Consider the following 24,357-nt stretch of genomic DNA (forward strand, 5'->3'; position numbering starts at 1 on the left):
AACAGAAAAAAAGTGTACAACTTCTATATCAGCTATTTACCATGAATATAACAAGCTAGAGTAAATAATCCAGTACTAAATCTGACTTCAACTATGCAGAAGCAAGGCTGATGCTTCTTTTCATCATTTTGCCTTTGCTCTTCATTCCCTTCATTTCAAAACATAGCTTCCGCTGGCAATATTTTGCAAGTCCTGTTATAAAACTTGACTTCTTCTTGGTTTAGAAAGGAAAAACAGAGTGCACATGATCTAATTAGTTTATTTTAAGTTGGACATGCAACACATGTGGGACCTTTTCAGATCTGAGAGATCATTTCAAGAAGGTCCATTCCTGCCCTCACTAAAGTCAATGAGGATATAATTATCAAAACTGTAATGCAGATAAATCTAATCATACCTGTGATCATACCGGTGTTCTGTCTTTCACTTTCTCTCTAGGTAACTTAGATAGACTGGACCAATAATAGATATAAGTTATTTCTGGGTATCCATTTGTGGAGTAGATTAGCTATTTCAGCAATAAAGAACAGTATTTGAGTCTGCAAGTTTTCCTCCTCGGGTTTTTTTCTTCAGGTTTTAGAGTTCTTGCTTACAGCAAAAGAAACATAAAAAAGAAACAGTTCTACATAACTAGAAAACAGGTGGGGTCGGATGACATCATCATGGCGTAAACCTAGTGTTTAACAATTGTGTGTGTTGATTTACCATCTGAAAGGCCTTTCCTCCATTCTGATTAGTCAGTAGCTATTTTCTTAGCGTTTCCTGTATTCACTATGAGAACTTGATTGGGTCTACACTCCCCAGCATGTCATCCCTGTGCAAACAAGTAGTTAATTCCCTGTTTGCTGTAAACCAGTTTGGGCCTCTATACATAGCTGCATTGGGATGCAACCCTGAAGTCATTTAGTAAAAGACTGCATTTATGTATAGAGAAATTCTTGAGTATATGAACTTGACCTTCAAAGGTCTAGCTCATACAATAAGGAAACTGTGCATAACCAGAGGGGAAAGCTGATCTTTTTTAAAGAGGATATTTCTTTATTCTAGCAGACCCAGAAGCATAAGAAATGTTAGGAAGAAAAGTCCATCTGGACCAACAACTGCTACCTTGTTGGTCAATCTTAATTCTGTTTCTTACCTCACATTTCTCTCATGCGAAACAATGTAAGTGTCTATTGAACTGACTCATTTATACTCTTTACTTAATTTGCCTCCCTGGTAACTTGTTACATATATTTATTAGCCTGCCATGTAATTTTCTAGGGATACACATAAAGAATCCTCACTCAGATTTTAACCTAGTCCTCACTGGACTTCAATGTAAGTTTGTATAAAGAAGGGCTAGTAAGACTCTTAGCCCCACAGTTTTTAGAATATGTCACCTACTCTATTCCAGGTAAAAAAACATATCACTATAATGGAGACAATCTGGCCTAGAGGATATCATAGTGGGCTAGGAATCTTGAGATCTATTCCTCGCTCTGACATCGACCTGCTCTGTCTCCTTAGACAAGTTTCTGTGCCTCTGTTTCCTTTTCACCCTAGGTCTGTCTGATCCACTTAGATTGTAAGCTTTTTGGAGCAGGGACTGTCTCTCATTATGTGTTTGTAGAGTGTCTAGCACAATGGGAATCCAACCTTGGTTGGGGCCTATAGGTGCTACTGAAATACTGAAATACAAATAGAAAAATGTCCACCTATTCCTCTCTTTGAAAATTCTTTTATAGTAAAACAGCCCCAGCTTCTCTAACTTTCCTCACAGATTCTTTGTACCTAATATCCTTCTTTGTTGCCCTATGCTGGACTCCAGACAAGACAATAATATTTTCCCTGTGCTATGGTTATCAATATCACATTACATGTTCTAGAAGAGGTTTTACAAGGGGTGGCTGTGTACATTAACAGTGTCCTCTGCTTTATTTCATATTCTCTCTGTCTTCTAAAACGTCCTTGCATCTCGGTTTTGACCTTTTTAAATGCTGCTTTGCTCTGGGCTGATAGCTTCAATTTATTTCCTCGGTAACCCCCAAATCGTTTTCTAGCTCAGTATATGGGATGATTGTTCTATTTAGCAAGTATTTCCTTAATTGGTTTTGTGTTCCTAGATTAATTATTTTATATTTTTTCTAATCAAATTCCATTTCTTTTAACTGAGTCATGTAAATTATCCAAACCCTTTTGAATCTGATGCATTGCTCTTCATTACTTTCTGTGCTTTCAGTTCTAGTGTCCTGTGCAAACTTGGAGATCTTTGTTTACAAACTCTCACCCATATCATTTTTATGTAGTTGTACATAATCATGAACAACAGAGGTTCTAATACTGACCCTGAGGATGCTCTAGCTGTCCATTCTCTTTGTGTCCTACTCTTAAACTAGTTTTCTATCCAGCAGTCTGTTTTGCCTTCATGATGATTTCCCTTAGCCATTAATCTCCTAGGGTGGTACCTTGTCAAATGCCTGTAAGTAGACTACATCCATTGCATTTCCCTTATTTATCATGGCAGTAACATCTTCAAAGAATTCCAGCAGGTTAGTTAAGCATGACCTCCCCTGCCTGAATCTATGCTGGTTATCCTTAATCAAACTGATTTTCAAGCTGTTCTTTCACACTTTCCTTATGGTAATTTCATTTTCCCTACAAACCTTGTTAAACTCACTGATCTATGGTTTCTTGTTTTGCCTTTACTCTTTTTTTTTTAATCATGGATATTCGTTTGCCTTTTTCAATCCTCAAGACTCACTTCTGAGTTGGATCTCTTTTTAATAATGTCAGTGCACAGTTCTCTGGACTCCTCACTAGGTCTAGCTGAAAATTTTACATAAAAACTGTTTTTGATGGTAAATTGGGTTTTCTACTAAAAGTTGTTATGGGTTTTTGAGGTTGGGGATGGGGGGAGTTGTTTGTTTTTGTTTTTGCAAAATATCTGCTTTCCACTACAAATATTGAGTTTTCATCAAAAAACAATTGAAAACCAAAATGGTTTTTGTTTTTGTCTAAGTTATCCACCTATTTTCTGACCAGCTGTGTTCCTCATTAATACTAGATACTTAAACACCAACAACTGCTCACAAAGTCTTCTTCCATCTGTGGCCAGCCAAGACACTATGTACCATCCTGAGATGTAGACTAATCTATGCATTCATGACCTCTAGCTTCAATTATGCAAAATGCCATGCCTGGGGATGTGCACTGACGCAGCTGCTAAGCAATACAGGACACTGCCAATACATCGTCTCTGTGCTTCGGGCACTACAATTAGTCCTTACTGAATAATAGATTAAGTTCAAGATCCTGGACTTGATCTTCAAAGCCCCCAATGAGGTGGGGCTGGTTATCTCAACCATACAGGAAGATGTGGTGTTTAAGATTCATGATGATAGCTGCATTCATGAGCAATGGGATTAAGTGGGAACAGGGGTCACAACTCAGGTGACAGTGGGCCACAACCACGGAACTCCCTTCCACAGAGCATGAGAGTGATTGCAATTCTGTCTCTCTCTCATTCTCTCAAATAAAAAGCTGTCTTTGTCACCATGGTAACTGAACACCTTACAATAAATATATGCACAGCCAAATGGTTTGTTTATATGTAGACCTAGATTCTTTCTCCTCTCCAGTATCATTATGATGTCAGCAGAGCTGTGGAAGAGGGTTTGCTGGCTATGTGGTCAAACTTAGCACTAGAACTTAAAACACTTTGTCTAGGTCCAAAAGCGAGAAAACAAGCAAAACAACCCCCCATATAATATCACAGTATTCTTTATAAGCTTACAATACTGTTAAAGTAGGTTGTATCTGAAGGACTAAACATGCTGGTACCCAAGGGCCCAATCCTGAAAGATACTGATCATCTCCTGAAAAGATAAGACATTGATTTAATCAGGAACTGAAGGACTCTTTGCCTCTCAGGAGCAGACCCTGAAATAGTAGGTTGCCTTATGTCACATCTGAACAATCAATAGGTATTGATTTCCTGAATTTTTCATGTAGGTTCATTGTACTAAACAGACACTACCTGTGCCAATGGGAGGGATTCTCCTGTCAGTGTAGGTAATCTATCTCCCCGAGAGGTGGCGTTAGGTTGATGGAAGAAATCTTCTGTCAATTTAGCACTGTCTACACAGGTGCTAGTTCAGTATAGCTACGTCTCTGAGGGGTGTGGATTTTTCATGTCCCTGAGGGCTGGTCCACACTAACCCCCCACTTCGAACTAAGATACGCAATTTCAGCTACGTGAATAACGTAGCTGAAGTCGAAGTATCTTAGTTCGAACTTACCGCGGGTCCACACGCGGCAGGCAGGCTCCCCCCTCGACTCCGCGTACTCCTCTCGCGGAGCAGGAGTACCGGCGTCAACGGCGAGCACTTCCGGGATCGATCTGGGATCGACAAGACGCGATAAATCGATCCCAGAAGATCGATTGCTTACCGCCGGACCCGGAGGTAAGTATAGACGTACCCTGAGAGACATAGCTATACTGATGTAAATTCCTAGTATAGACCAGGCCTAGGCAGAAAGATGAAACGACTGATATTTGAAGGCTACGCCAGCAGCATAACAATGTAAAATGTCGCAATTTATCAACAAAAGCCATTTTAAACAAGTTTCTTTGAAGAAATAGAGTTCTATTAATTCCAAAAAATGGTTGCATTGTACCATGTTAGCTTTCTATGAAATTGGTTGAAATATCCCTTTTATAAAGTGTTTTCTTATGCTCAGTGATTAATTTTAAAACAGGCAAACTTTATACATAGTCACAGAAAAGCACAATTAATTTTGATATCACCCTGAATCCCTCATTAAATACTTGCTACCCAAAATTCATAATTACTTTTAAGTGAATACAGAGTATTTGTAAATTAAATCTGGAATTTGATGATGACATGTTCATAAAGTTTTGCTAACTTTAATAAATATTTTTTAAACAAACAACCGACCCAAAATAATTTTAAGGGTTTAGATTAGACTAATCAAGTCAAGAAAAATCAGTGAAAGTTGAACTTCCACCTTTCATTTGTTTCACTGTGAGTAGGAATTGCAGTAAAGCAGGTATGCAACATCTTGTTCAGCTCTAACTCTCTTCCAGCCATATTGCCCCAAGCTGTTATCTTGCCAGATTTCACAATCTAAGCAAGATTGATTCTGGTAAGTATTTGGATAGGAGACAACTTTACCCCCTAAATATAACCTCTCAGGAAAGACCTGGGTTCCTTTTAAAAAGAAGCAAAATGAGCAAACTTGGCTGCTTTGTTTGAAGTCATCATGGTCTCCCTAATAATTAGGGTGACCAGATAACGAGTGTGAAAAATTGGGACAGAAGGTGAGTGGGGGGTAATAGGTGCCTATATAAGAAAAAGACCCAAATATCAGGACTGTTCCTATAAAATCAGGACATCTGGTCATCCCACTAATGATCATGAGGTTCTGGTTTCTGCTGCCTGATGCTAGTGTTACCCATACATGTCGGTTATATTTGCAAAGAATTTGCTGTTCAAATGGGCAGTTTGACATCTCTAAAGCTGGAGTGGGATTGGGGTTTTGGGCAGGGTTGGGCAGCCATGTTATGTCAAACCTAAATGCACGTATGAGGAGCAAACTCCCAGGCAGCAATAGAAGCAGTTCTCTCTATCTTTCTCTCTTTGTGTTTTAGGCTGTCTCCCATCATTTACTATCAGGATTTTCCATGTAAAATCAATAGCAATACCCAAGTTCCAAGTGGAGTTCATGGAATTTCTTGCACTTCTTGCTGTTCGGAGTAAATCTCTGTTTGGAGTAAGTTTTTTAACTTGTGTTAGTTTACTCTTGGGTGTTTGTGTTTTGGGTTTGTTTTTTGGGTTGATAGGGTTTTTGAGTTGAAGGGAGTTTCAGTATTGTGTCCTTCTTATAGTGGAAATGCCTTTGGACAGAGGAAGGTTTTGCAGCACTTCCTAAAGATGGTCAGTCTCTGCATTCACCTAGCCTCCTCTGGAGGTCATTCAGTAGTCAAAAACAATACTTAGTCCCCAGCTCTCACATACTTTGTCCTGGGCTTTGTGATCTGTGTTATCCCAGAAGAGTACAAATGTTTTGGTTGTTCTGGGTCAAATTTTGGTCTTTGATATCACTAGGGCTTAATCCATTAATAGCTTTGAAGATTAGGACAAAAGCCTTTAACTGGCCTTGGAAGCTGGCTGAGAGCTAGTGGAGAGAGCCAGAGCTGCCACATCACTGAAAGGGAAAGGATTACCTTTAAAAGTAATATCTTCTCCTCATCTCTCCGCCCTACAACTATGGTTGTCCTATGACATCCTGTCTCTTCCATCTATCTGTCTACCTATGTTATCATACGGCACCCAGTGCTGTTATATCTGAGTGCATCCACCTTTAAAAGCCTTCTGAAGGAACTTTGCTACTACTATAGATGGTTGAATGTATTTAGCCTGTGGTATATTTATTTTGGAAATGTATTACTGGATGGTGAAATTCACCCCTGTGCAAAGGGACCACACAAGGTTGATGCACTAATTGCATCCCACTTAATCCCTCAAAACACAGTTATGGGGGGATTTGAGTGCTATATAGTCCTCATGCTCACCACTGTACAGGCACAAATTTCATTCAAACTGTGTATGCAATTTGGGCCCATTGTGCAATGTGGTGTATACCACCACCCACCTTCTAACACAACTCAGTGGGAGCTGACTTCAGTGGGAGAGGAGGTCACTTAGCACCTGGCATGAGGCACTCAGCTGTTTTCAGAAACCAGCTCTGTACGTGTATTTTATCAGCTGCTCCTCAGAAAACAAAAAACCCTCATGGGAGAGATAGTAGCCTACCGTGGTTATCCCGGTGGTTACAATGTAAAATTGTTACTGCGCATAGAAAAGCAAACTATCACAACCAGTGTGACTAGAATGAAAACTAGATAGCAAGAAGTAGATAATGGAATGGGCCCAAATGGTCATTTGTAACGAAATGCATATTTTTAAAAAGTGCCATCAGCAACACTGACTACAGCATCATGATCATTATAAATTATATGACAGGCATTAGGGAATACTTCATTTGTATTGTTAGGAACTTGCTAACATCCACAGTGGAGTTGTTTAGGTGCCTGTGAAATAAAGGATTTAGCTCAAGATTTTGAACTATCTTGTGTTCTCTGTTGAATGCAGAAGTGCTCACAGGGTGAAATTCGCTCAGGTGCAGAGGCACAGCACAAGACCTGGGCACCATGTAAGTCTCACCTTTGCCCTACATAGGGTTTAAGAAGTGCCTAGCTCTTGTGATGAACCTCTGCACAGCAGTGTGCACAAGAGCTCCCAGTAGTAATCCACTGTGCTTTTCTCCAGCTGGGAGTTGAGTATCAACAAATCACACTGGAGCATAACAAAAAATGTTTTTAACTCTTTTATTTGAGCAAGAAAGAAATTATGCAGTGAATGAAACAATGCAATATAAGACCCAGGGAAAGAGTTTTAAAGAGACAGGAAAAGGAAAGGAAGAAGGACATAAAAGTTCATTTTGAAGATTAGCTTGTGCCTATTCTCCAGGGTTCTCCCCAGATGAAATTCACCTCTCTTCAGAAGGCCAGCACAAGACCTATGCATCATTTCAGCCATCAAAATAGAACTTAAATGGGATTTACATGGTTCATAGACTATGTGCTGGCCCTCTGCACAGGGGTGAATTTTAGCCTACTACCATATATCACTGTGCCCAGGCAGTATCCTACATTCCCGTTTGGACCTGCACTGCAGTGTCACAAGGGTTCTCAAACTTTTAATCTTCACACCTAAGAGTACTGGAAAACAGATATTTTTGACTGCACAGAAGCAGTATTAAAGGCTCTGTATATGTGGTTTACAGTCAGTACATTAGCATTCAAAGAGATTGTGGTGGCAGTAGCCTGTAAGTGATCAGCAAGGAGCTGTTTAGGGGGGAAAGTTATAGTGTTCATCATTTTTTATTAAAGCTTTTTCAATGAACACAAAGAGCAGTAAAGAATCCTAGAAAAGAAAACCAGAATAACAGATAAGGAATGCCAAGCTGGGAATTGCAGCCAGTGTACTGACACAGTGAAATGATTTGAAGTAAATGACTGTCAAATAGAGAGGCAGTGTGTGGCAGTGGATAGGGTCAGGGCTGGCCCTAGGTCTTTTGTCATCCATGACGAAAAATGTTTTTGGTGGCCCCCAAAAGGTTGAATATACAACCCCCAAACCTAGATTTGGCACTTTGTCTCCCCACCATCCTGATTTGGTTCCACTAGAAGATGGCATCCAGAATGACTATCCTGATCATCAGCCCTTAAGGATGACTGTGAATAGGGCACTGATTTGGGGCAAGGCAAGGATACTTGGGTTCTTTTACCCAGCTCTTTACTATGTGAACTTTGGTGGGGGGATACTTCACCTCTCTGTGCATTTGTTTCCCCTCCCCATTTGTATGTGTCTTGTCCAGTTAGATTATAAGCTTTTTCTGCCTCTGTGTTTTGCATAGTACTGAGTATAATGGGGATCCACTCTCATTTGGGGCTCTAGCAATTACTCTACCATAAAATATAAATATGAATTTACCTGTACAGCACCCCATACTTACGGTCCTGTTAAAATAATAATAAGTGACAAATTGTTATAATTAACGGAATAGAAAAGAAAAAAAAATCAGGGGGAAAAAGATTCCCGTTAAAAAAAAAAGCAGTAACTGACTGAATGAGTCAGTGCACAATGTAGTGATGTATTCCATTTTATATCGCTTATCTCGTTATCTCATGCTATCAGAGAGTGAGCCGATAAAGTCTAAAAACGGTTTCCAAAGGTTTTTACATTTGTCTGTGCTATCCTGCAAGCTGAATGCTAGACCTTCAGGTGACACAGTTTCTGTCACTGCAATAGTCCATTTCTTCATCATGGGCAGTGCTTTATCATTCCAGGGTCAAAGAGTGATTAGTTTTTTAATTGATTTTGTTCCCATGGGATAGATCCTTCTGCACTGTACTTTTCTTTAGCTATTACCTAGATATGAGCAGTGTCACTCAGTAAACATAAAGATGAGACCAGGGGCGAGTAAGACCTTTATAATGCTTCTGTTCTCCAGAACTGTCTCTGAAAGTGTATGTACTCTATGGCAAGGCTTTCACTTTCACACAAATTCAACTCTGGTGTTATACTGATCAAATCTATGAACATTTACACTGAAGACAATGGAATTACACCTGTCAGGAACATGGCCCATGAGTGACAAAGATTTTTGTATCATATACACCACCAGAAAATATTGTCATGTTATTATTGTATTAACAATATGGGATATTATTTGCTTAGGGCCTGATCCAATGCTCATTGACATCAATAGGGGGGTTCCTTCCATTGGTTTCAATGGGCATTGTATCTATCTCTCTGAATCACTGAAAACTTGTCTAATGCTAAACAGGGCAGAGATGGCTTAATTGTGTCTGGCCCTCATGCAGCTCCACAGTGGAGGGAATAAGATGCCTCCCTAACTCATGAGGCCCATGTAAGAATTACAACCTCTTTGCTCCTCCAAGTGCAGGGGCTGCTACAAAATTGCTCAATCCCCATAGAAGCAAATTGTCAGTTGTGAGCAGGGGTGGACAGGGAGTAAGCAAAGCCACATATCCACTAGCTTCACCTACCAGCCAGCAAAGATGTCTAGCCATGGGGGCATGTGCTTTCTGCACCTCTTAAAGTAGAGGAGTTGGGAAGCTCTTCTTATATTTCCTTGAGGTAGTGAAGCACTGTGCCATCTCCGACAATAGGTTGTTCCTCAGAGGAATAAATACAACCCAAAATAAAGACAATCCTTGCCCATCAGAACCAGATAGATAGAGAAAATAGGACAGAATTCCAGCAGAAGAAATAATGTAGAGTATTTGTTGTTTGCTTTCTCTTAGTCCTGGGCCTGGACAAAGCCACTTAATAGGCATCCAATACAATCTACATGAAGTGTGAATAGGCTCAGTTTCAAATTGCAACTTGCACTGCTTTATAAATTTTGCTCTGTAATAGCTATTCTGTTCCTGAGTAGCTCATGTTCAGATCTCTTTCTTCAGTGTGACTTTATATATTGGGGTAAATGGGATGCTTTGGTGTTTAAATAAAGCAAAGAAAATTGGTTTATATTTGGAAACTGTATGAGGTTTGGATCTCACAGAACAATTAGCTAAAGGTTCCTCACATTTAACAAAAGGTGAATGGATATTGTGTATTGCAGGGGTCGGCAGCCTTTCAGAAGTGGTGTGCCGTGTCTTCATTCAATGTCAGTAATACATTTTAACGTTTTTAGAAGGTCTCTTTCTATAAGTCTGTAATATATAACTAAACTATTATTATATGTAAAGTAAATAAGGTTTTTAAAATGTTTAAGAAGCTTCACTTAAAATTAAATTAAAATGCAGAGCCCCCCCCCCGGACTGGTGGCCAGGACCCGGGCAGTGTGAGTGCCACTGAAAATCAGCTCGCACGTGTGCCATAGGTTGCCTACCCCTGGAGTATTGTATCCATTCTCTTTACCGCTCAAAAGTACATGTAAATTAGGCAAAAATGACAAGAGGTTCTGGGGATCCAAGCATCTGCAGGTTCCATTGAAGTCAATGGGACCTGCAGGTACTTTGCAACTCTGAAAATAATGCAAAAATTAAGATTCATATGAAGCTAGAATCTTGTAATAAAGAGTGTTCCCACCACCCTTCCAGGTACATAGGACTTTACTCTAAAACTTGTTTCTTTACTTACAATGAGCTCAGCAGAAGTAGTTTGCACATGTTCTGTTAATTGGTAAACAGATTTACCCTTCCATCAGATACTTGGTTACAAAGGGTTTGTGTTGCAGGCAGAATGGGTATGACTTGAGTCTCGATGTATCACAAATGTATTCCATCCACAAGTCTGTTTCTTTGTTAAATAAAAGAGACAGGGTGGGTGAGGTAATATTATTTATTGGACCAACTTCTTCAGGTCTTCTTCAGACACTGAGATGAAGTACTAGTAAAGTGCAAGTTTTAAAGAGCGTGAGAAGGTGAGATAGGAGGGAGAAGGTCTCTGAACTCTTGAGGCCCGATCTTGCAGTCCTTACTCAATGAACACTCCCTCTGAAATCAAGGAGAGTGTTGTCTGAGCAAGGCTTGAAGAGCCGGGTTTGTGAGGGGTTGAAATTACTCATTTTCCTGTCAGTTAAATTGGTACCACCCCAAAGAGGTTGCACTAAAGTTCCTGAGAAGAGATTCTGGCCCTACAGCCTTACTTGAAATACTGTATTAGTTCCAGTTTTCAGCAGTAGAAACTCAGACTTATAACAGTAAAATAACTAGCTATTATTGATCCAAATTACTATGTGTCTATATGCAGATAGAACTGATCAGATAGGTATTCCTGAGAAACTTCAAAACTGAATTCACTTTGACAAAACAATTCCTAAACTTTTTTTAATGTAATATTAGTCATCTCAAATCCATTACCAAGTGATAAAGAAACTACACCAACTGTCTGACCATCATCTTCCAGGAACATTTAAAAAAAAAATCTGTTCCAGGGCTCCTTCAATACAAAGAAACCTATTTTCCCAGCAGAAATAGCATTGAACTTTATCTTATTTTCAAACCACATTCCTTTCACTTCTAACTGCAATCTAAGAAATATCTCTTTAAAACAACAACTTATTTCTTTAGAAACTTTTTTAAAGTATCTTTAGACTATTTTTATGTATTTCAAAAGAGTCAAAATGCATATATTTTGCTGAGCATAAGTCAAATAAGAAAGTTTAGTTTGGTTAGAAGTACCTCAGATAGTAATTGAAATGTTCAGGCAACATACCCTTTTATTCTTCTTTCCTACTGTAACATTTCATTGAACTAATTTTGTAATTGGAGCTGTAAAAGAAATAAAATGATTAATCCTTTTTTGTTCTATAATCCTTTCTGCAGTGTAATTCCCTCAAAATGTAAAGCTTCAAGATAAAATACTGTCATGGAGATCAAAACGACAATTGTAAGTTGGCCTCTCCACTCTACACTACCTATTATTATTTTGATGATTACTATTTATTATCATCACATGGTTATAAAGAAAATCTTAACAGCCTGATAACACAACGTCTAAGGCTGGATCCCCAGCTGGTATAAAGCAACATAACTCCATTGATTGGATTACAACATGCTATCATATTTTTATTATATTTACTGTTTATAGGTGTATACAGAATATTAGGGGCTAGATGCTCAGCTGTCTTAAACCATAACATATAAAAACCAGGGCAACCTCATATTCCAAAGTATTATCTGATGCACTGGTTTTTAAAAAAAGACTCTAGAGCCTCTCAAGAGTTGACAGAAAGAACTAGATTGTCATGGCAACGTGAGTTGTAGAAATCCTTCTTTCCTGTTTGCACAGATCATCTCCATTTGATCAGTCTGTTTACTAAATGTTACTAAAGAAAGCAATTAAAGGTTAATCTCTCCTCAAAAGCAAATAAATTAAATGCTAGAGAAATGGAGCAGAGAGAATACACTTCAGGCTGGTCAACAGATTTCAAATATAATGGATCTTCAATGTAAATGAAGCTTCTGTGGCTATTTGCATAATATCAAATATTATGCAAGAGTTAGGGCTCTATTCATCAATATTTGACTTGCCACTTTGTCCTCATTTTGATACGAGTTTTCTGCATGGATCGAGGATGCAATAATGGCCATTGAGTTCCCTGGGCTTTGGATCAGGTTTCAACTACTCAGGATTCATCCTTTAGGAAACTTAAACTATAAAGCACAGTACCAACATCAAAGCCAAATTTGGCTAGCTGTGAATAGAGGCAAGGATTTCAACCACAGGCTGGGAGATTCTTTTCAAATTAACAACCTTGTGGATCCGCAAAAGGCTTAACAAGCTTGCAGCATTTATGCATGTTTTACAGCCTCTTTTAAATAGGTTCATAGGTAAGCAAGAGAGACCTAACTGAACAAAGTTCACTCATCTATATACTCTTGTGTTGCCACCTTTGCTTTCCTAAAATCTACTAGCATCACATTCTTCCCATTGGCGCCACTGCAAATAATGAGTCAAGGTGAATTCTCTAGATATTAATGTGCTTAGATAAAGAAAATCAATTTCATTTCACAAGAGATATGTCTACAAAGGTAGAAGGTCACATACTGTAACATCAGCAGCTGCTTGATGGTACTAGAGTTCTAAAAGTGAATTATACAGTAGCACTGTCTCCAAATGCTTAGTTTGACTCAATTCCTGTATTATATTATAAGAAAGATCAGAAGGATACTTCCTGTTTCCCTTTCTCAAGCATACCGTTAGCCTCACCACTTTGTTCCCTCTTCTTTTCTTATTGTTTGTTACAGTAACTTGTTTTATTCTCTTTCAGGATCCATGTGTGCATATATGTTTCTACAGTGCCTAGAAATACAGTGCCCTGATCTTATGTTCCTTGGAGCACTATAATCTCATTGCAACTACATACAAAATGCCAATAATTACATTAAAAAGAACCCACTATGATAAAGCTTAATCTAAACCTTATTTAGATTGTAAAGTCAAGCACTCAGAAGCAGGAAAATGTCAGTTAAGGTTGCCAGTGTCAACTCTCTTTCTCTCTCTCAGCATGGGAGCTGGGGAGCTCCTTTCCAATCTGGTGCCCCCACTGGTGGGAATGGGCCACTAGAGTCATATGTTGTGTTTGTGATGGTTGTGTGGAGCCTGGTCCAGCTCCTTTTCCCAACTCCTGGAGATTTGGTCTGTTCCTGGGGTTCCCAATACAATGTGTGCTGCCACAGCTTTGGTAAACCAGGCCCTAGATTAGAATTTTATGTTCCGTTATTATTTTGGCTTGCTGCCAAAATGATGCTGACAACACACGTGAAAGTAGGGAAATGATTATTTTCAGAAGTTTACATCACTTTTATATTTGATCAGAAGCTCATGGAAAAAAGAAAAGGCACATCTCTGGCCCCAGGACACTCGCTGCCAAATTTCAAAGGTTTGATGCCAACAATGGAGGTGTTTAAGCCTTTTTTTAAAATAAATTAGGCAATCTAACTACAGGTGTCACTATCAGCCCACTCTATAATAAAAAAACCAAAGATTACTTTCATAGAAAAATATGCAAAATCTTGCATTTTGCAACTTTTCAGTAAAAAAATCTTACTTTGAAATTGCAAATAAAGTAAAAGGCAAGGGCTGCAAAATTCCATTTTAAAATGGTGACAATATTTTATGCAACTGTTTGCAAAACAAAGGCTGTGGGCTTTGCAAAGTATTATTCATCATGCTCAACACTGTATGAGCTGCAATTTAGCAAACAATTTTTTTCCAGAATACCACTGTACAAAAGAGACATGATTGTGGAGCATGATCCCGTACTTCAGTATCCCTGGGATACTGTCGAAGAGACATAAAACATTTCAAGACTAAAATGACGGTAGCATTTTCTGCACATTGTCCACAATAATTTCTTAAAGAGGGGAGGGGAGAAGCAGCAAACCAGAAGTTGAGTAAAATTCTATATCTGTTTTGTATATTGGATAATTTGTTCAAGAACAGATTACCTTCGTAAATATATGAGCCTATTAATGCTGCCAAGATCAATGACCCAGATTCACTGCAAGTTCATGCTGTTTTACACCAGTGTAAATCCTGACAGAGGGCCCCAGTGACTCAAAGTTCACCTGAGAAAAAGGGTCTTCCATCACAAAGTCACAATCTTTTCTCAGCCTTATTCACCATGGGCCCCATCCAGCTACTGTTGAAATCAATAGAAAAACTCCTATTGACATCAATTACAGCAGTATTGGACCCTCAAAATTATAATAAGTTATGTTGCTTTACTAAAAAATATCTCTAAATGTTAAGTTATATAAAGATGGAAATAGCTATTGCATAGCTAATCGGTAATTAAAAATGCATAATTTAACAACTGTGAAGCTGTAACAACTTGCAATTAATTTTTATACCTGAAATTAGAGCATTACTAAAATTGCAAGAAATCGGGGTGGGGGGTTGTTTGTTTGTTTGTTTTTGCTTATCTTTCACTGAAAGTGAACTATTGACAATACTCTGATTAATCAAGAGGCATCTGGTTAATCATCAGAAATATGAGACTAATTAAATCTTGCTCTACTTTTTAACTGAATGGTCCCTCCAGTTAAAAATGATGGGAAACTGTTGTGGTTTACAGTTTTTCAACTGCATATGATCTTGGAGAAAAATATGTATGCTCTGAAGAATGGTATCACTCTTTAATAACAATACAATGTAGTATTTCTCTTGTAAGAGGTCTCTGTGCATGTGTGTTTCTTCTTTTACAATTAAATTCCTAAATGTAAACAACTGATAAATATTGCCTTTGTATATCAATATAACACTGGCACTAATCCAAGTAGTTTGTTTAAGCATTAATTAATGTTTATAACCAAGCTAATGTTGATTTTCTGAAATATGGAAGAAATGTTGTGTGGTTTACTGGAATCTTTCATCCATCTAGAATAAAGATATGAGGACAAAGCAAGACCTCAGTTTTCCTCAGGCACTGAGGGTATTTGTCCCTAGTTCAAAAGTTACTGGTTGATCAAAATGGTGTAAAGCAAAGGTTCTCAAACTGTGGTCCATGGACCACCAGTGTTCCAAGAGCTCCATTCAGGTGGTCCGTGGATAGTTCCCTCCAAGGTGCGTGCCTGGGTGGCTGCACATGACAGAATGAAGGGCCACCCACCTAATTAGTGGAGCTGCACAGGCATGGCTCCACTAATTAGGTGCCTGGACCCTGGAGAAGACATACATGTAAGGTGAGGTGGTGGCCTTGGGGAGTGGGGGGAAGAGGGTAGGTGGGAGGGGACAGTGGGGTGAGAAGAGGAGGCAGGAGGAATTTGGGATGTGCAGGGCTGCAGCAGCCAGAGAAAGAGGCGACTTTCCCCAGCTCCAGGGCTGTGGCTGCTGTGGCAGGGGAGAGACCCCCCTCTTTTCCTTGGGGGCTGCTGCGAAGGGGAGAGAGGGCACATCTGTCACGTTAGAAAGGTGAGGACTACTGATATTAAAATATGAGTTGTGTGTTTTTATTTGTAGAGCAAAAAAATTGTAATTATTATTATTATAATTATTATATCATTATTATTATATAGCACTTTTATCCAAAGCACTTGACAATAGTTAGCTAATGGAACAAACAACATTTGGAAAGATCATTAAGTGGTCCGCCGAGACCCTCGGCAATTTTCAAGTGGTCCGCGAAAAAGGAAGTTTGAGAACCATTGGAAAGGAAATTGCAGCTGATGTAGAAAAGTAAAGTATCTCAGTAAAATAAGCAATTCATACATCCATACGGGGCACTTCCATATCACTCATTCTTTGTTCATTGCAGAAATGGGGAGGGGGGGGAAACAGCATAATACTATAGTCTTAATTTTGCAGCCATGTTGATGTGATTCCAGAAGAGCCATAATCTTATTGCAATTACACTAGGATACCTTTATAGTAATGCCACTCAACTACACTACAGGCCTTGTCTAAACTTAAAAGTTTTGCTGCTTTAAAGATGTTAGCATAATTAAAATGGCAAAGGCCTCCTTCTATAGACACAATTATAATGCATAAAAGTGCTTATAGCTTACAGTGATTCAGCCAATCAAAATAAGATCTACTGATATAACCGCATCCACACTAGGGCTTTTACTGGCATAATGATGTCGGCAAAAGAAATCACACCCCTACCAACATAGTTTTTAAATGGAGACTGGACCTCAGGGACCAGAGATGTAAAGATCCCAGTTACTTCATGGCTTTGAACTCACAGTAATATTTGATTTTACAGTACCACACCTTAAGCAGTGGATTACTCTGGAACAAGGTATTAATGTGAAGGTCAAATGATGGTGTACAAAAGACTGGACTTGTAAGTTTTCAAATTAATAGTCAATAAGGGTTCTCAGTCACTTCCCAGATAGGACCCGCAGTACAGCAAACCATTAATGTGTTGGTTTCTGTACCTTGAGATTTACACACTTGTATTCAGTGGGATCAAAGTTTCAATTTCAAAGGTATCTGGACCCTAACTTCCTTAAGCTTCTTTGAAAATCCCAACCTAAATAAATATATCATTACGCTGCTCTACAACCAGTACAAATAAGATCAAGACTCAGGCCCCAAATTTGTATAGGAGGAACACTTAGCAGAAAAACAAAACAAACAAAAAACCCACATAATACTCTCAAGCTTTAGTCTAAATCATACATATGTATGAAAGCGCATAAATGTCTAGTGCAAAACTAAGCACTGAAACTAGCCCAGAGAATATTTCCGGTGCTTTCAGTCTATCTCAGAAGGTGCTTCAACACCCATTTCGATTTTAGTGAGCCCTGAGGTCATTGTACATCTCACACAACTGGGCTCTTGTACACCATCGTCAGGGCCTCATATTAGCACACTACTGTATCTTCTTTTGGACTGTCTTTAATAGGAGGGATAAAACTAGAAGGTGGCTGTGTTCTTGGGATCTCTGGTGAACTCATAATTTCTACGGTGTAGTTTTCTCAGATGTTACCTAATATTTTTACTCTAGTGTAAAACCAGAAATATGGGTCTTTCCTAATGTAAAGGTGTATTTTTAAAATGAGGAGATAATTTATTAAAAGTGAATACACTGGTACATTAGGACAGCATATTTTAATGCTGGGGACAGAACTGCCTGCTCATTTTTGTTTCTTGTTAGGCCATTCCCACTTCAGACTGAGCAGAAAAGGGATTGTCCATTGAGTACTTATCACTCACTTCTGAACATCCAATACTTGGCTCTGGTCCTAAGTGCAAAAATAAAAAAAAATAAAAAAATAATCCGGTTTAACTCATTTTCTCCTTGCTTGTTTGAGCTTCCTCTGGAGGAAATAGGAGCCTCTCTAGGGACACCATCTTCACAGTTTGAGAAACATTGCTCTGCAGATAGAGAAAATACATGACTTTAAGAGAGAAACGTTCTCAACTCAATATACTGAGCAGGCCTTAAACATAGTGGAAACTTATAGGTGTTGTAGTCATAGTAATTATTTGACAAAGTGGCCACAGCAAACAGAGAGTACATAAAATGCAGGGTTGCTTTTTTTTAAAACAAGATCTTTAACCTGTAGATGTGTGAGTGCTTTCCCAGACTGGATATGATTTAAACACAGAAATCTCTTTCCTTCTCTCTTTTTGATTTACATGAACTATACCTCTGAGGTTGTAATATAAAATAAAACTTGTTTATGAACATTCTGTTTGAGACAATTAAGTGGCGTACTTTCTCTTTCATTGCCAAAGTGATCTGAAAAAGGACAGTAACTGATCTTGAAAATATTTGAAAACATGTATTGTACCCAGTATAAAACATTTCATCAATGCATTCCCCTATGTTGTCTTCTATAAAAGTAACTAGAGACACCAAAGAATAAAGATTCCACCAGTAGAGAGATTATGTTAACCTTCTAGCCTGAAGAAATTTTAATCTCACAGTAATTTAAATCTTCTGCTTTACTTTCCTAATAGTAGATGTTTCTCATCTTTTTTAAAGGGGTGGGGGCGGGGAATGCTGCTGTGTTTTTGCAAGATTCAAAGAAACTAACAGACTCCTGGAGGTTTTTGGCTGAGATGTAGCGTATCAAAATGAACAAATGATTATGATAAACAAGCCACCTTCCCCTACAGAGCTGAGTACTGCTGTTGTTTGCCTTGTGAGGTATTCTTTTCTCCGGTAGTTTCTGAAGGAGTGATATTTTTAAATGACTCCATGTCTGTCTCTCTATAGCATATAAAGGAGAAAAACTTTACCTGTTTTGCAAAATACTCACATCCATCAGTATAACAGAATGGTAGCAGCTAAATAGAAGTCAAAGCAATGTTTCTAAGTCTACTTACTACATTAAGGGAAAATGTGCGCACTTCTTTACCTACAGTCAGTCCTTGCTTTTTACCTTTGAAAAGTTGTAGCCAATTGTACAGCAGCAGAGTGTCTGAATTACATTTCATAATGCTACTGTTAAAGACCAATGCAGGAGGTAGACGAGCTCTCATTTACAGCTGGATAAATGGAAAACTACGTGCAAGGCAACACCTACAGAAAAATGCAGCACTTTGGAGCTTTACATATCAAACCCAAGAGAATCCCTAGTACAATGAACAGCAAATTAATTCACCGCCATTGGACAGCTAAAATAAAGAGTTCCTGGGATCTATTCATTAAGATTTTATGGGCTTCTGGAAGCAAAGGCTGTTCATATTACTAAGCAATGAATTATCTCGCTCTTTTTACTCTGTAAATCTAATTCCAGCCTTAGGTTTAACTTTTACTAAATATAGATACCTGTACGCAACTGCCTAGGGTCCTTAATGGGAAAGAATCATGTCAAATATCCCTGCTGTTTCCTCTTCTACCTGTTGTTTGGCTTCAATATTAAGTCAGGTTGCAGCCTTTAAGTGGGTGCGTTCCTACTCCATATTAAGCCAGGTATAATTATATTCTGCAGCCCAGCATCAGAGGTAGTGCCCAAATGTGCCTGGCCAAGCTCTTTGTATGTAACCAAACCACGTCGGATCGGCGCTGGATAACCAAGATCCAGCCTCCAGCTTTTCATATGTGCTGTCAGCCGTGCAAAGAAACACTTAAATGTCAAACGCCAGAACCAGCTACAGTGTATGTTATAAATGAGGAGCGGGTCTAAGTCCTCCAAGAGAGCCGAGACAATAGTAGCATTGATTGCAACTCGCCCCATTCCACCCCTGAGGCCCGGTCAGGGGACAGATTATTGGCCTTGCTCCGTCCGGTGGGGTGGGCTGGGGCAGGGGTGGAATTGGGAATTGCCATTGGGTGTCAGTTCCTGACCTAGCCTATCCCTCCCTCCCCCCAGCCCCGAACTTCTGGAGCTGGCGGCGCTGCTGGACCCAGGCAGCTGTTATCACCCCCGCCTCCTAGACCCAGCGCGACGTGCCAGCGGATCCGGCTTTGTATCATTATTCCCCAAACCCACCCAATCCAGAGGCAGGGGTTGAAGTGCCAGGCACGTGTGAGGATTATTAAACAGCCGCAGGGCAGTGCAAAGCGTAGGTTAATTGGGGAAGGATCAGGAACCGAAAGGGGGGGAAGCAAATAGCCCCTGCCAGGGGGAAACGATCAGCCGGCAGAAAGGGGGGAGGCAGGTGGGGGCTGGGGACGCCGGACGTCTGGACAGGTGATTATACATAACAGATTTTTTGCTTTCCTGGGACTGGAGTGCACAATGTATTGCACCAAGGACAACTCCCATTTAAGGAGCTGCCCTTTCAGCACCACCACCACCAAATCAATCCGATGTTTGTGCTTCTCTGTTCTCTATTCCCTACCAGTAAAAGGAGATCGGAGATAGCCTAGTGACCCGATGTTGCCCTGTCACCCGGGGCAGTCCCAGGATTTGGGCTGAGGCAGGATCCTCGGGGGTTTAGGGACCAGACGTGTCTTATTGCTGATCCGTCGGTTCCTTTGCCCAGCTCAAAGTGGATCAGAACCAACGATACACCTACTGCCTCGCACCCCTCTCCGAACCGCTGCTGCGGACCAAAGCTACCCCAGGAACATACTAAAAACAAAGGGCACTCTGCAATGCCGCCCCGTGTAGCAGTGACCCCCAAGACGAGGGGCCCAAAGGAGAGGGCAAGACAGGGAACGGGGAACTAAAACTCCTCCTCACTTTGGAGTTTGGCGTTTCGCTTTCTTTCTCTCCTTCCCTATTTTCAGTCACCCACCCAAAAAATACCCCCAACAAACAACAACAACTGGGGAGCAGCAGAAGGAGGCAGAAAATGGGAGTAAAATTAGACGGAATCAACTATTTATTTTTAAGAAACATTTTGAAAATTTGGGAGGAGGAAGGGACCCTGCCCCCACCTCCCACGCGCTGTGCAGATGACAAAATAAACCGACCCCCCCCCCCCCGGAGGACAGGATGCATATAGAGAAAACAGCTCCGAGCAGGTGAACTAGGAAACAGGGACAGGTACCTTGCTGTGAGGTGAGCATCCTCCCTCCCCACCCCCCAGCGCAGCACTTTAAAGGACCCGGCTAACAAGAGACGAAGCGAATAATGGGGAAGTTGTTGTCTCCAGACAAGTGTTGGGGCTGAGGCCAGCCCTGAAGTTGTGAAACCCCGTTCTGAAGCCCCTCCCCCGTCAACTAACTCATTCCCAGGCGAAAGCCAAGCTGCTCAGGTGGGGAGCACTGTGCATTTGATGTGCTGGGCATCACAGAGCTCCCTTCATCCCCGCAGAGGAGAGGAGAGGAGAGCAGGGAGGGCTTTAGAGAAGCCGGACCCAGCTTTCCTTCTTTCCGCTACTTCCCCAGCTAGGCCACTCCTGGGAACTTACAAGAGACGAAGTCCGACCATAGCGAAAGCGGGGGCGACTCCCCGCAGACACCCGCTCGCCCAGCCGCGGGAGCAGGGAGCCGGATCGCGGTGTCAGGAGTGGGGAGGTATATTTAAATCCAGGGAAGGGAGGGGAGAAACAAACTTGCCCGCCCAGGTGCTGTCCACAGCACGCTGGTAAGTACCGCACAGCCGTGTGCAGCGGGGAACTGTTCGCAAACTCCCCTCCGCATCCTATGCGCACAGCTCCTCTTGGAGCACCACAGCGGGCAGAGAGCAGTTGGGGTCCGGCTCCTGCTTGCCGCTTTCCCCCGAATGCTTGTCAGGAGCCATCGGGCTGGCTCTGACCCCAAAGCCCGGAGAAGTCCACATGGGAGAGAGAGGATAAGGGAAAGGGGGGAGGGATGGCTTGGGAAGCCGAATGCCTGTAATTGCGTTGAACAGAAATCAGTGATGGGGAACTCGCCGGTGGGGAGCGGAGAGTTGGGATGAAATAATCGCCCCGATCCCCAGTCAGCTCCTTCCTGAGCACAAATACAGACCCTGATTGCAAGAAACCCAAATCTTACCCTGAGCTGCAGTGAGGAGCCCCGCGCAGAAAAACAGCAGAGACTTGAATTTCCTCCACGCAGTCATGTCTGCAGTTATTCCACACACCCACACACAGCCCCGGCGGCTCTTCTCGGCTGTGACCGTCTCCTCCGAGGAGCAGTGGGACTAAGGACAGTGCCAAATAATCACCAAAGGGCAAAGAGAGGAAGAGGGGAAAGATCCAGGTCCCGAGAGCAGCGCAGCATCCGACGCCTCCTGCAGGACTGGTCGCTCGGCTCGCTTCGCTCTTCTCATAGCATCAAGTCCTGAGCCACTGCAGGGCTGAGATGCTTAGAGCCTGGTTGCGGGCTGGCCGGTCCAAGAGGGAGGAAAAACAAGCAGAGACCCAGGCAAAGAGGCATCGAGAGAAGCAGGGAGGCAAGAGAGAAGAGGCAGCAGGCGGAGAGCGATCCAGCGAGTGTGAGGAGGAGGAGGAGGAGGAGAGAGGGAGGGATCGAGAGCGCAGCAGACGGGCTGCTAGCGACACAAGGAGCTGCTGCTACTGCTGCTGGACTCAACCATCACTTCCCACAGAGAGGGGAAGGAGACTGGCTGGAGCTGCACAGCCAACACACACCAACCCAAGTGGGCAGCCTCCTGGCTGCAGCGTGCAGGCACCCACACTCGCCCGGCAGCCTCCCCGCTCAAGAACCAGGCGCCTTTGCCATAGCATCGGGGTTACTCTGTCTCAGGCACTCACACGCGGAGGGGACAGCAAGGCGAGGCAACGTGAGCGACACTTGAAGCGTCCCATGAAGGCAAAGACTTCCTTCCTACACCCTCTTGGCTCCTACTTGCTGTCAGTGCCCCTGGCCTTCACTGCACGCAATTAGCTCGCACAGATGCCAAGAGAAGGGCGAACAATGCCCTGTGTTGCACAACACTTGGTTACGAAATGAACCACCCTATTTGCATGAGGTCCTGCTCTTAGATCAATCTTCTCAAGTGCCTCTTCCACGCTCCCTCGCTAGGGCGCCTCCGCGATTTGTAATCGCTATGTAGTTTCCAAAGCTGGGGAGGGGGGGAAGAGGGAAGGAGGAGGAGGAAATCCCTGGTAGCTCTAGCCCCAAGCTAGCTTTGGAAAAGGAAGAATTTCTGACCTGTTATGTGCTCCAATAGTTCATTCCAAATTCTTCAATCAGAACAAACTGAGCTTCTTAGGGGAACTAAAAGAACCGAAGTCTCCTTGAGAAACGGTGCCCTGTCTTTGCACTCCTATTCCTAATGACTCGTGTCACCAAGAAGGATTTCTGCCATTAAAAAACGTTTTTAAAATCCAGACACGCCAGGCTAGTACTCAGGAAGGGCTTCTCTTAGACATGACCCTAACACAAAAGGAGGCTGTTCAGAGAGGCTGATGAAAATAAAACTTTAGCATATTATATGTTGTAGTGTTACCAGGATTAGGATGAATGTGCGCTTCCCCCCATCCCTCACCCCACCTTTGCACCTAGTATCTTTTTACAATTAAGAAAATATCTTTAAAAATGAGAGCCCCAAGTCTTGGTTTAGACCCAATAGGAATTAAAACACTATAGCCACTAATAATACACACTGTGCTTAACTACATAATTAATGCTTGATGTTACCTATATCTGTAATTAAAATATTACAAAGGATCATAGGAATGAAACGACACACGTGGAGAGAGGTAATTTCAAGGTTGTAATTATTCACTTATGATGAGTTTTCTTTCTTGGTAAAATATGCAACGTTGTTTTCTCATTGTAAGTTGAGGTGAGGTGGCGAATGGGTATTGAACGGGGGAGGCTGACTTTGTAATAAGCTTGTATTTATGTATTAATGTTGTTGCGTTTCTCACCCAAAAAAATTTCAGGGCAATGAAAATCTGCAGGAAAAGACGTGACATTACTGCCATCTCGTGGTAAGTATTTCTTGTGATGGCTTCATATTTTTTCGATGTTTATTTCTGAATTCTACTCCAAAAATGACTGCACTCCTAGGATGCATATGTGAAGAACTGAACACTTTGTAATAAAGATATATTCTAGTCTGTATTTGAAACTCACCTCTAAGAAGAATTTTTGTATTCATGACAATAAGAAGATTCTAAAAGTGGCTAGAATCAGGCAGCATGTAGGCAGGCACTGTGAGAACTTCCCCACACAGATTTCCTCTACTGATGCACTTCACTACTGACATGCAATTCAACTGCCCACCATCGTATTTATCGTGCAGATCACTCATTGTGATGGACTGTGCCAAATTCTGAAGTCATTGTGTGAGCTGCAGAAATGTTCACCAAGCTTAAAATAGGGATTGCTGGTTCCTAACCCACACTAGTTCTGGGCCCAGATTTCCTAAAAATAGAAGTTTATTGGAGAAACCCATTGAACTTTTTGCCCTTTCCACCACTAGATTTTGATCTAGTCCCTTTTCAG

The 24,357-nt window shown here is 41.3% G+C and overlaps 1 protein-coding gene across 2 annotated transcripts in view; it reads right to left on the reverse strand.

The window, feature by feature from the left end:
* CSMD1 (CUB and Sushi multiple domains 1) overlaps positions 1–22,846 on the reverse strand; it is a 1,932,406-nt gene extending 1,909,560 nt beyond the window's left edge. Inside the window, exon 1 of one of the 2 annotated variants that reach the window (XM_008163737.4) lies at positions 21,934–22,846. In XM_008163737.4, the coding sequence (XP_008161959.2) occupies positions 21,934–22,000 (67 nt within the window). In that variant the 5' untranslated portion in view covers positions 22,001–22,846. The remainder of the gene's footprint in view (positions 1–21,933) is intronic. The other variant, XM_005289701.5, reaches the window with a different exon arrangement.
* Positions 22,847–24,357: the final 1,511 nt, after the last annotated feature.

Source organism: Chrysemys picta, chromosome 3 (genome assembly GCF_011386835.1).
Source record: "Chrysemys picta bellii isolate R12L10 chromosome 3, ASM1138683v2, whole genome shotgun sequence".
In the NCBI taxonomy this organism is placed as follows: domain Eukaryota; kingdom Metazoa; phylum Chordata; order Testudines; family Emydidae; genus Chrysemys; species Chrysemys picta.